The sequence below is a fragment of the Aricia agestis genome, chromosome 12 (assembly GCF_905147365.1).
Source record: "Aricia agestis chromosome 12, ilAriAges1.1, whole genome shotgun sequence".
Classification (NCBI taxonomy): domain Eukaryota; kingdom Metazoa; phylum Arthropoda; class Insecta; order Lepidoptera; family Lycaenidae; genus Aricia; species Aricia agestis.
This window is the reverse complement of record NC_056417.1, coordinates 2,962,026-2,974,482: the sequence shown is the minus strand read 5'-3', so window position 1 is coordinate 2,974,482 and position 12,457 is coordinate 2,962,026. Positions and strand designations below refer to the sequence as shown.

The 12,457-nt window shown below is 38.1% G+C and overlaps 1 protein-coding gene across 1 annotated transcript in view; it reads left to right on the top strand.

Annotated features, from left to right (window-relative positions):
- LOC121732772 (unconventional myosin-XV) overlaps positions 1-4,947 on the top strand; it is a 106,524-nt gene extending 101,577 nt beyond the window's left edge. Inside the window, exons 28-32 of the mRNA XM_042122741.1 lie at positions 461-685; positions 1,296-1,574; positions 2,449-2,625; positions 3,147-3,300; positions 3,917-4,947. Coding sequence (XP_041978675.1) covers positions 461-685; positions 1,296-1,574; positions 2,449-2,625; positions 3,147-3,300; positions 3,917-3,933 — 852 coding nt within the window. The 3' untranslated portion in view covers positions 3,934-4,947. The remainder of the gene's footprint in view (positions 1-460; positions 686-1,295; positions 1,575-2,448; positions 2,626-3,146; positions 3,301-3,916) is intronic.
- The last annotated feature ends 7,510 nt before the right edge of the window (positions 4,948-12,457 follow it).

Here is a 12,457-nt window from a genome sequence, read left to right as displayed (position 1 = left end):
AGCAATTCATATGTTCATGAAATTATATTGTAAATGAACCCTTATTTAATTGTATTACTTAATCTGAAACAAAAACAGGGAGAAATGTTTTAAAGCACTGTTTGAACGGGAGCTGATGTCGCCAGCTAATCCACAACACAGCTACACAACTATAATTCACTATTCACAATATCATTTTAACAGTACGCATACATGAAATATGATCTTCTGATTGGTTTCAAACACCAACGCGTTGTGCCGCCCAATTCATCGCTTATTTACTTTTAATACAATTTGTGGCGAAACGAACCCTAAACATACTAATAAGCAGCTTATTGATGACATATCTAGTTTACTATCCCTCAGATTGGCAGCACCATGCCCCTCGTAGACCTAACATAGAATAGAATAAACATAAACATAGAATAAACATGGAATAAATATAGAATAAACATACTTATTAACGTCTTATTTCCCTCAGATCGGCGTGACGTCAGCGGCGGAGCGCGCCGAGTTCTCGCTGTACTGCATCGTGGCGGGCGACGCGCTGACGATGCCGCTGGCGGGCGACGAGTACGTGCTGGATGTGACGACGGAGCTGCAGCGCGCGCACCACCCCTTCTACCTCATCTTCTGCCGCTCTGTATGGCACCACCCGCTGCGGACCGACGCGCCGCCGCTCTACACCGAGGTGCTCTTCAACCAGGTGTGTAATTACCACATAGATAAAGGTTCTATTTCATGGCAGTTTTAAGATGATATTTTGACTACCACGCTCCGATTTGTTGTGATCCAAATGCAGACAGAGCTCTATATTAGCGGCTATATTATTGCTACAATGTAGATATACAGACCGTTCTTCAACGATTTTAAGTGGGATAAAATATGATACTGAAAAAAATAACACCCTATTTTTTTGTTAAATGGACTCTCCTAATGATACCTAAGCCCTAAAAAAAATTGGCCGGTAGGTTTAATTGAACCCTGGTGTTATATGGCACGTTAACTTGGTCGAATTTAATTTAATATCTTAAAGCCGGCGCCAGATATGGGCTTCAAAATTTGAGCAAACTTTGCACAAATAGGAAAATGCCAGCAATTAATGTGCACAAATAGGCAAATGTCAGTGCCACACTTGGTGAATTTGCGTATTTCATCACATGTCTGGCGCCCGCCTAACACTTGGGTCACATTCAAACAAAACGGAGTATGTGTAATATGATTAATATAAATATTTCAGCGTCTCTACCAAAACCTGCCTCTTTAACGAATACCGTGCATTGCCCTCCTTATACTAAACTAAAAAATGTGTACAGGTCGCTCCAGACTACCTCGAGGGTCTCCTCCTAGTGCTACCAGGGGGCGGGGCGCCGAGCGCGGGTGCGGCGCGGGAGGCGGCGGCGGCGGCGGCGCTGCTGCACCGCGCGGCCGGGCTGGCGGAAGCGCCGCAGCCCCGCGACCTCAAGTTCCTGCTACCCAAGCCGCTGTTAGCTCTCCGCGAGCCGCGCGCCGCCAAGTGGGCGTCGTGGGTGGCGGCGGAGTGGCCCACCGCAAGGGCACTCTCCCCGCCTGCCGCTAAGGCTAGGGTTTTACAGGTACTAATTTTTCGCTGACCGCAACATGACACGTAGATGCATTTCTAAAGTACTGAATTGACTGATTTCAATTGCGCGAGATGGCTTACAAATCTGTCAGATCTATACAAATTTATTAATGCATTTACGTGTCGCGTTGCGGTCTGATTTAACCCCTATTTCGTGAAAAATATTATAAACTGTTGAATTCGTTTCTAAAGGTTAATTCAGACCGCAACGCGACGAGGCGAGGCGCGGCGCGGCATAAATTTGTATGGATTTGACAGGTTTCAATTGCTTGAGACGTCTTGCGAATCTGTCAAATTCATATTAATTTAGAAATGCATCTACGCGTCGCGTTGCGGTCTGAATCAACCCTAAAGTTTTCCAGATAGTTTTACGACGACATTTTTGTGATTACTGACATGTTAAAAATGAGTTGAAAACGCAACAATTTTGGTTGATGACGACATTTTTTTATTAGGCATGTCGTCCATTTTATTTTTAGTTACTGCGCATTTCTATAAAATACCATGAGAGTTATTATAATATGGACGAATTATGGTAGCTGCCATGTTTATCATAGTTTAACAACTGAGCTTATCATAACCCGACAAAATTAAGCAGGCTTAGGCCGGTATAAATAGTCAGTACTTAAGATGCGACCCGGTCTCAAGACGCGGTTCGGCTCTGTGATTGGTCCAAATTTTGACAGCCAACCAATCACAGAGTCTGAACCGTGTCTTGAGACCGAGATGCATTTTGAATACTGACTATTTATACCGGCCTCACTCTCGGTATTACTGCATATTTGCAATCATTGTTTTTTCCAGACACTGGTTTCTCTGTAATAATGTCACGTTATTCTCGACCACTAAAACGCACAATCTCGTAGATCCTATCCCGCTGGCCGCTGTTCGGGTCGTCGTTCTTCGCGGTGCGGCGCGTGGGGCCGGGCGAGTGGCGCGAACACGTGCTCGCGCTCAACCGCCGCGGCCTGCACCTGCTGCACCCGGTCACACACGAGACCGACACTCACTGGCCGTACAGCGAGCTCATATCGACCAGGAAGGTGAGTGTCGCTTACACTAACGGCCGCATTCAGAGAGATTTAAAGTGATCGCACATCAGCTATGTACGCGGCGCCGCATTTTGAAATTCGTTGTATGCCAATTGCAATGGATAAATGTGCGAGGTTTCATAACATTGCATACAACGGATATCAAAATGCGGCGCGTACGGCGCGTACCGTGGACCGACTTGAACTTTAATGAAACTTTTGTGATCTTACATTTCCACTCAAACTGTTGATTAAATTAAGGTTATCATTGAATGTCTCTAAGTGCGGCCGTAAGAGCCTAATCACTTTGGCCACTTTAATAATAGAAATGAGTGCGTCCGATTAACGTACGTGCGTCCGATTGGCGTGCATGCGTGCAATTAACGTGCGTGCATGCGTGCGTGTGCTTGCGTACATGTGTGTTTAAAAGCGTATCTCCCGTAACTTCTTATTAAATGCTATGCAATTGCTTTACCGTCCCCGATGCGACACGTAAATTTTTATTTTCCTGTACTAATCAAGTCTATTTTTAGGTCCGAAGCGAGGACGGCACGCTATTCCTGGACGTGAAGTGCGGGTCGCTGCTGCAGCAGCGCGTGACGCGGCTGCAGGCGGAGCAGGCGCATGAGGTGGCGCGCCTCATCCGACAGTACATAGCGCTGCAGCGGGACCGCCGCGAATCGCCAGGTAATGACATTGGCAGTTGACTACTTCTCCTTCTTTTTTAGAATGGCTCCATAGTGATTCGCCAATTAGAATGCTATTTAGTTGTTGGTGATACCACAAGCTGCCACTTACTGCTTACATAATGACTTTGGCAGTTGCGACTATTACTTGATGTGTTGCCTCACCAGCTGGCATTGTCACTGGTTGAGGTACTATGCAGCTGCTACACTGACTGAGTATCATGCTGACCAATTGCCACTGTGACTTTTTGTCACTCTGATACACAAATCCCACTATACAAGGTGTAACAAAGCTAAGTGATAATACTTTAGGGCGTGTATGCGTCCGTTATATAGAGTTCACTGTGAGAGTAGTAGCGTTAAAAGATATTTTTTTTATGATTTGTATGGGCAAGTGCCCGAGCGTCATAAAAATTTCCCATACAAAAGTTTAATAAAAGTTACTATTTCATCGCTAATACTTTCACAGCGAAGTCGATATAGGGTACACCTAAACACCCTAAAGTATTATCAATTAGTTTTGTCACACTCTGTATACCTCTATATATTAGTTATTGGTACCTGGTAGACTATAAGTTCTTAGTTAGTGACTTTCTAACTTGCTATTTTTGTTTCAGAGTTCAGTAGTCAATGAAAATCAAAGAATTTGACAAGAAATTCACAAAGAGATTACCTCCGAAGAAACAATGACGTCCATTGAAGATCTGATATTTATAGAAGCGACGCAGGGGCGTAACTGACTAATGAAAAAGGGGCCCTGTACATTGCCCTAGTCTAGATGTTAGTGTTACCAACATCCGTCCCTGCAGGATTAAAATGAGAATAGGATATTTAGGAAACGAGTAGCAACACAGTTGTTTTCTATTTTCATTTTAGTCTCGATTTTCGAGAACAAACGTTCATATAATTGATAAGGTTTATTTATAATGTATTAACATGCAATTTTAAACTTATGTACAGTCAATAATTAATGAATAAAATTAACACAGGAATAAATAATTTTGCACTCTGTAATAATGGTAATTTAAATTGGCAACATCGTGTTATTCTTTTTTAATGAATTGTTTATTAAATGCCACAAAATATCATCGTCACAATAGTATTTTTAGTGCTTAAATACCAAAATACATAAACTCTTACTTATAACGAATAATATTTGTGTAGGGTTTTATCGAGGGTTTGTTGTCATCACAAGTTTGTTGTAAATGTAATATTGTAACGCTCACATTCCAAATGCATGTTTAGTTGTAGATTTTGTTATCGGAATTCGTATTATGTTGTCTATAGTATCGTTATTTCCGTGAACAAAATATAATCTTTGAATTTCGAACAATAAAATATAGGTTTTATGTGAAAATGTCTATGGTCCGGTATCTATAGAGGTGCTATTACTAGTTTTACTTTTTATTCTTGTAAGTGAAAAAATAATAAAAATATTTAATTAATTGAGTAGAAAAATATCGGTATTTTAATATAAAATTTTACTTCTGGTGTCATTTTCTAGTACTTAATTGTTATTCAAATCGTCCAAAGACCTGAGCGGTCGGAGTCATGTTGTATTGTTGTTTATGTAATATATTATTATTTTTATAAAACAATCTATTATGAGAAATGTATTGTAGATACCAATAAAGGAAATATTTTATTACTGTCTGTCTTATTGAACATTTTCCTAATAAAGGAGCAGAGTATTCAATATATCAGATATATAGCTTGTCAAGAAAGTGAAGAAATTAAAAAATGGCAATATCGTAATGTCATCCCTTTTTTTCTTAGATCGATATGAAAGGGATGACACTACGATGTTGCCACTTTTTAATTTCTTCACTTTCTTGACAGACTGTAACCACAATAGACATAACTACCAGTAGTTCGACTGCAAAGAAACGGACAGGTTTCAATATTTGTCAAATTCGTCGGGTTTCACTAGGATTATAAACGGAATGTGCCTCGCGCTGGCTGATATAGTTTATTTTTATATATTTAAAATAAAGACTTCAAAATTGGATTCTGACAATTTTAATCGCATGTGCCAAAACACAAACAACAATACGACCAAAGAGGAACACGTCCATCGAATATTTCATAGTTTTAAATTCGTAGGTAACAAGTTAACAACCCTAGCTATAACTAAGTAATGGAGTTTTGTGTGTAGTAAAATTTCTCGACCAACTTTAAAACTGGCGAACTATGTAGTCAGAGGCGTAGCTACCGCCGTATCGGTCCCCTGGATCATCGTGCGTAAGTTACCCTTTCTGAGGCCCCCCGCACAATTTTTTATAAGGTAAACCCTCCCAAGGTAGGCTACAGGCAAGGTATCCTACGCTTTACACAGCATACTTGTTTTTTATTCTGCCAATGTCAATTTATGCGTTACTCAACTGATTGGCAACAAAGGAGATGCATTGGTGTAAATGTGTGGGGCAGTGCCTATTTAAGAATATTACCGCGAACTATCAACACTGTAAAAATAATTCATTTGTATTGTGCGTAGCGGCGTCCGTATACAAAAAATCCCACCCCGCCAAGGCCGGCGTGAACATCACATTGTGTCGTCGGAAGTCCTCACGAAGGCCTCGCCCACTTCCCACGGGGTAGAACTGGCCTTTGTTGTTGACAATCTGACCCCGAATAACTATTTTGTGTGATGTAACCATAATGGTTATAGCTGTGACATAAAACACATGTGAAAAAATATGCGGTTGTATTTCCTGCATTTAAATATGTAACTGAAAGTTTTCACTTTTTTATTTGTTAAATAAAAAGAAAGTTATAACTTTTAGTTTTACTTTCAGCAATACTTACTTGTTCTGTACAAAAGGAGGATATTAGAGTGTCATTTTCAGAAGTTATTTTAGCCCTTTAATACCCTATTTGAATCCGCCACTGAAACTGACAATAACATAACGACGATATTGCCATGCCATCAACGCGTAGAATATGCATGATTCTATTATTGAGTCTGTTCAACAGCATTCGTCGTCACTAGGTATAAACAATGTCCATCACGACCAGTCACTCGCTATAATATAGTTGTAATTATTTCAAACAAGCCTTGATCCTTGATTTATTAAAACTAGATATATGATACATAGTTTTATCTACTTACATCTAGCCCGCGACTTCGTTCGCGCGGAATTTCAAGACTTTTTGGATAATTTATGTGGACGACCCGTAGTATATTCGTCATTTTTGCCACAGTAAATGCCTATATAATAATAGCTTAAATGATGGCTATAATAATTCGGACGCATGAGCTATTTAATGGGTTTCTAAGAAGGACGTTATTTATTTCTTTGTTTTATTTAAACTAAAGCGTTTGTCGGAAGTAGGTACTCTACGTTTTTACCACACATGTTTTAAGAGTAATTATTATGTGCGACAGCGCTCAGACAAGGTTGCAGTCGTGAGAACATTTAACATGACTTAATATGTATATAAGCTGCATTATTATACTTATTTACATAAGCTCCTTGGTGGCTTGAACGTCAAGAACTGATAGGCATAACCTTCAATAGGTCGTAATAGCCCCAGACTAATAACCCTAGACTCAAAGAATTAAACCAAAAGACGCGAAATAGTTATTTTTGGCAAAAAACAATCTTTATACAAAAACGTCACACTTAAAAATAGGCCCCCAAAATATCCTGAAGTCAGGGCCGGTTTTAGCACCACCATGGGAGCCCAGGGTGCTGGTAGTGCTATAAAAAGGCGACGCCCCTTTTTATCCGGCGCCATGCGCAGTCGCCCAGCGTCGTCGTCCCCCCTGGTCTAATAAAATAAGGTCTATGCTAAGACCAGTCTAGATTCGACAAGTCTGAAAATTACGTTGACTTTCAGTTATTTTATAGCTTGGTCAAGGTTAGTCAAACAGCGATTGGCTTTATCTATAATATTTGGTACGACTGGACTTAGGTATGACTAGATATCATATACTTACTTAGCAGTCTGCACTCACTCTGCCATCTTACGCTTTATGGATTCTTTAACCAATGTTTTCATTTATAATATCTAGGTAAAACTTTAAAAGTATCTCTAGATTTGAAATCTCTTTTCAGTGGTAGGTACTTACAAACCATTTAGGCACTTCATGCAAGCCTTCATAAAAAGAGCGTTTTCCTCTTCAGAGTAGCACTTTTGATTCCTTCGGTGCTTCGGGGCTTCCATAGTCCATACTCCATAGGTAGATTTTCCCATCGAGCTATTTGCATAATAATCTTATATCTTTCCGGCTTCGGCTCCAACGATTTTCACGATAGTATATAGGGGGTTTCGGGGGCGATAAATCGATCTACCTAGGAATCATTTTCAGAAAATGTATTTTTATTCGTGTTTTGTCGATAATCGATAAACTGAAAAATATGACTCTTCCTGACATCTATTGGCGAATAATAATACTATTTTGTCAGCAACTAATTGTTTTAACGACCAGCAGATGGCGTTATTAAGTAACACGAAGTCAATGAGTGTTTGCTATACCGAGCAAAGCTCGGTCATCCAGGTACTTAATAATAAATGTCCCATTTCCCTCATTTAAAAAAATATCACGTTTAATGTACCATTCAAATCATTTATCAAATCATTTATTTGCAGAATAAGTAGGTGAAAAGATGTTACAGATTTATAATACAGGAGGTGCAACTTATTCTAACCTATATGAGGCATGCAAATTATTATTGAATTGAGGAAGTTGATTCCTATGCAATTGACAGACCAACGTTATTTAGTCGAATATGTCAATTCAATGTTAATTGTGATCTGTCAGCTGGGTTTGACGTAACGCAACCAAACTACTTAGGTCCCCGATTTGCATAGGAATCAACTTCTCTGATAGTACATAATATACCTAAACAAAGCAGCTTAGGAGTTAGGACAAAAAATACAGAACTAACATTAAACCATTTAATTTTCCATGATACATGTCTACTTCCTCAAATCCTCAAGCCACGGTCTACAAACCAAGGTGACCCCTCAGTTTTGGTAAACAAAAACTGAGACATAATTAATTGCAATTCCATTTAATGACTCTAAAAAAAATAAGCCTGGGAAGGCGTCAAACAATTAACAATAAAGTTGAAATTACGTTCAATGTCCAAGCCGATGAGGCGATGACACACAACTACCGGATCTGATAATACAACTTTAATTAGGAAATCTCATGGCTTTATTGCTTCTAAAAAGTTTTCAACAAAAGCATTTGTAGGTACTATAGGTTGTAATAGATGCAAAGTTAAAGGGTGTCTACAGGGTGTAACAAAACAATGTGGTAATACTTACCTATTACGTACCTAAGCTAAGTAATACTCACTTACATTATAGGGTCCCCTACATAGAGCTCCCTGTGAAAATAGGAGCGCTGAAAGAGTAGCCTTTTTTTACTTTTGTATGAAAAATTCATGACATTGAGCCGCTTGCCAAATTACAAAAAAATATTTGCTCTTCAGCGCTGCTACTTTCACAGTGAAGTCTATAATAATATGAGGAACACATACACACTCTAAAGTATTATCGCTTAGTTTTTAACCGACTTCCAAAAAACGAGGAGGTTATAATATATTCGGCTGTGGATATTTTTTTTTACACCTTGTAGGTATATTATGTCCGAAGTATTTGTTGACCCTCCTTCATTGGCCTAAAAAGAGTCCGAGCTATGAGGTTTGTAATATGTACTTCTGTTGTAGTATCCGTGGATCTTATAATAATAGAAGATTTTCCGACCAAGCAAGGCGGTATGCTCAAGGTCAGCACAAAAAACTAGGAGCCTAGTTATTTATACCTAGTGCTCGCGCGTATGACCCGTAGTATTATTATTCATATTTAGCATTAGTATTCGAGCAAAAATGTCGAGCATAAAACCTCCTTTTTTTGGAAGTCTGTTAAAATATGTCACTTATTTAGTAGGGCTTAAATTAGCAGTCTTCCCACATACGACCTTTATGAGATAAACAAAAGTTCATATTAAGTATGAGTAGTATGACGGCTCAATTCATTAGCGTACAGCACGTAAATTGCAACATTCATTCATATTACTACGTAGTGGGTACACTGTACAAGTTACAACCTCGGAATAGCACTGACCTACTCTATGGCATATAGAGCGCTATTTAGGGATGTACTTAATCCGTAAATAGGTAACAAAAGAGTTTTACTTCGAAGGCTGCATACCAGGAAATTGTGAGATACTGTGGGATAAGTTTTTAAGCGTAAGAAATGTCAGGATGTTATAAATGCAAAAGTTTGTCTGGTTTATCCTTCCCCCTGTTAACCCTTCGCGCCTAATCCGCTGAACCAATTTTGCTTACATTTGGTAAATGGAGATATATAATATTGAGTGAGTGGAGATATGAGCGACAGCATAATTTTTACCCTTAAAAATGTATGTTTTGCGCGATTTACGAATACATTTTGTGTTCCGGAGACCGGAGTATATAAGTAGTAGGTATATATAGAGCATAATATAGTAAATTATACATTAGACATAATATATATGTACCGATTTAACGAATACGCATATAGCCGTCATTTATTCCTAATAAACCTGTGTAATAATAGCCTAGGTCCTCTCCTGACCCACATGTCGAAATCTGATAGTGTCACACACGGCGCCCGCGCACGGTCCTTTGTTATCTCATTATCTGACAATTAGGGCTAATTGGGGGTCAACGACCTGTTGTATCGTCTTACATAACGTCACCTCACTCCGTACAGGTTGAAGACCTAAGGATTTGATTGCCGATCAAAATGAATTAAATTAAATAGAATAGAATAAACGTTTATTTGCAGCTAAAATTATAAATTGATAAAACATAAGTCGACATTCAACTCATGTTTAATGTACATTTCATACATTTTGATCGACTTAAACGCCTAAGTGGTCCAGTGGTTTAGAGCGTGGCTTTTGACTCAGAGGTCGTGGGTTCGATTTCCGCGTTGGAAACATGCTATTTCCAAGTTTGGTTAGGACAATGCAGGCTGATCACCTGATTGTCTGACAAGTAAGGTGATCTATGCGTCGGATGGGCACGCATGTAAAAAATTCCGTCTTCATACCCATACAAAACAAATGGTTTTAAGTTTTAACTTTAGGGTGGGTTGCAACTTGCACCAGAGGCGTGGTTAAAATTAAAACACAGAATTTGACAGATGAACGTGGGCGCTGCTGGTACTGTCAAAAATGGCGTTTTTGTACGATATCAGCTTTAGTTGCTTTTTTCGCCACGTGCATTTAAAGCCTTGTCGAGCTCTAATTATCATAATCTTCAATATTAATCATAATCTTTGGTTATGGTTAAATATCCCAGGTAGGCGGTAGCACAAAATTGCTGAGTAGCGTCTGTGGGCACGTTTTTTACATCGCCATTTGCTATGAAAAATTGATATATAAGCTTCTACTCAAGCTCTATATGACCAAATTGGGCACACTTATTGCTATATAGAAACGAAGTAAGTAGCTTTGCTAAGAAGTTTTTGTCATTTAGGTCGCTTTCACGTTATCAAAAAACATAGATAATAAAAATCTGAAATGTCACACGACTATAAATATAATATGGCGACTACAGAATTAAATGATTTTTAAAACATTGACGTGTTACATATATTTTATGAAAATTGTTACTCGCCAAATTATGAGCCTAATTTTATATGCAAATTAAGTTTTACTGTTAATGTATCTATGAATTATAAGTAAATTTTTAATGCGCTTCTAATTTTCGATGGTTTCATAAATTGTATTAATAATTAAAACATATTTTTTAAATATTCTATTTTTTGTCACTACAACCAGAAATTAACTTTTCAATCCATTTTTGACTTTAACCAAAGATTTGACATTTTGCACTGTAGATAAAGTTATAGTTAAAGTTACAGTTATAGCTAAAGTAAGTTGGTGCAACCCACCCCAATTAAAAATATTATTTGTAATGAAATAATATGAAGTCTTTTGTCGCTACTCTCTCCTGAAAACTTTCCGATATAGTTACATTAAAATTTAAAAAAAGAAACTAGAACGCCCACTCTGACCCAACTTCGTCGTGGGTCGTTTTGAGCATCGCCTGAGTGAAAATGATGACGTCATGATTGACGTATTCGCAGGGATCAAAACGACCGCGGTCGTCAAATGGAACGGCAGAAGGGAACGTTTTGAGCGTTTTGATCAAAATTAACGTCTAATGGAACCCGGGGACCTTATCCTGGTAGATACTTTATTTAAAACAAACGGACTACCCCTATTAATTAGTCAATTCAGTAGTCCTACGAATAAGGGTAGTCGTAAGAAAAATACTACAATTAGTGGGTAGGTCGTAATGGGCAAAGTCTGGTTATAGTTTTTAACCGACTTCCAAAAGGAGGAGGATTAAACTAAATATTAACAAAATAAAAGACAATATAAAATGGAGGTATTTTATTTTGTACAAAGTTTCAGTTTGTCCGTACTTAACAATGTGTGGACAAAGTTGCCCCTCGACTAAAGTGCATAATATATGCACGAACATTTAAATAAGCGCCGTTGAATCAATTAGAAGAAATTGATTCATAATCAGATGGCGAACCAACGTCGTTCGGTCTGATTAATTTAATTCAATTTTATCCATAATTTCACAGCTGGGTTTGCCATAACGCGACCAAATTACGTAGGTCTGCCATCTGCCTACGAATCAACTTCTCTGACAGTACCTACATTGTTGGCAGTCCTACATTTGATCATGGGATTTACCTTCACGGCTTGTTACATACAATTTGCGAGCTTAGCCTTTGGCAAAAATACAATGGTTAATTTACAGGTACGACGTACGTAACGTTAACAGATAGAAATGTTGAATGTTAAATAGTAATAATACTTATCATTAAATAGATACTTACCTAAACTTTTAAAGATTTTATTTCTAAAATGGCATTTAGCTGTTGTAATAAACTTTTAATCAATAATATTCGATTAAATAGATATTAATATAAGTAGGTTAAACAATATTATACACACAAACTTTATAAAAAAATACTACTACATACTAGATATAGCTTCTGTCGGAAAATAAAAGTATACATATTATCAAAATGGTTTCTGAAACTATTAGGTACTTAACTAGAAGCGAGTTCATTTTCCAATAAAACAATAAACGGTTACTAAAAATTATTAAATTTTCATACGGAAATCCACAGAT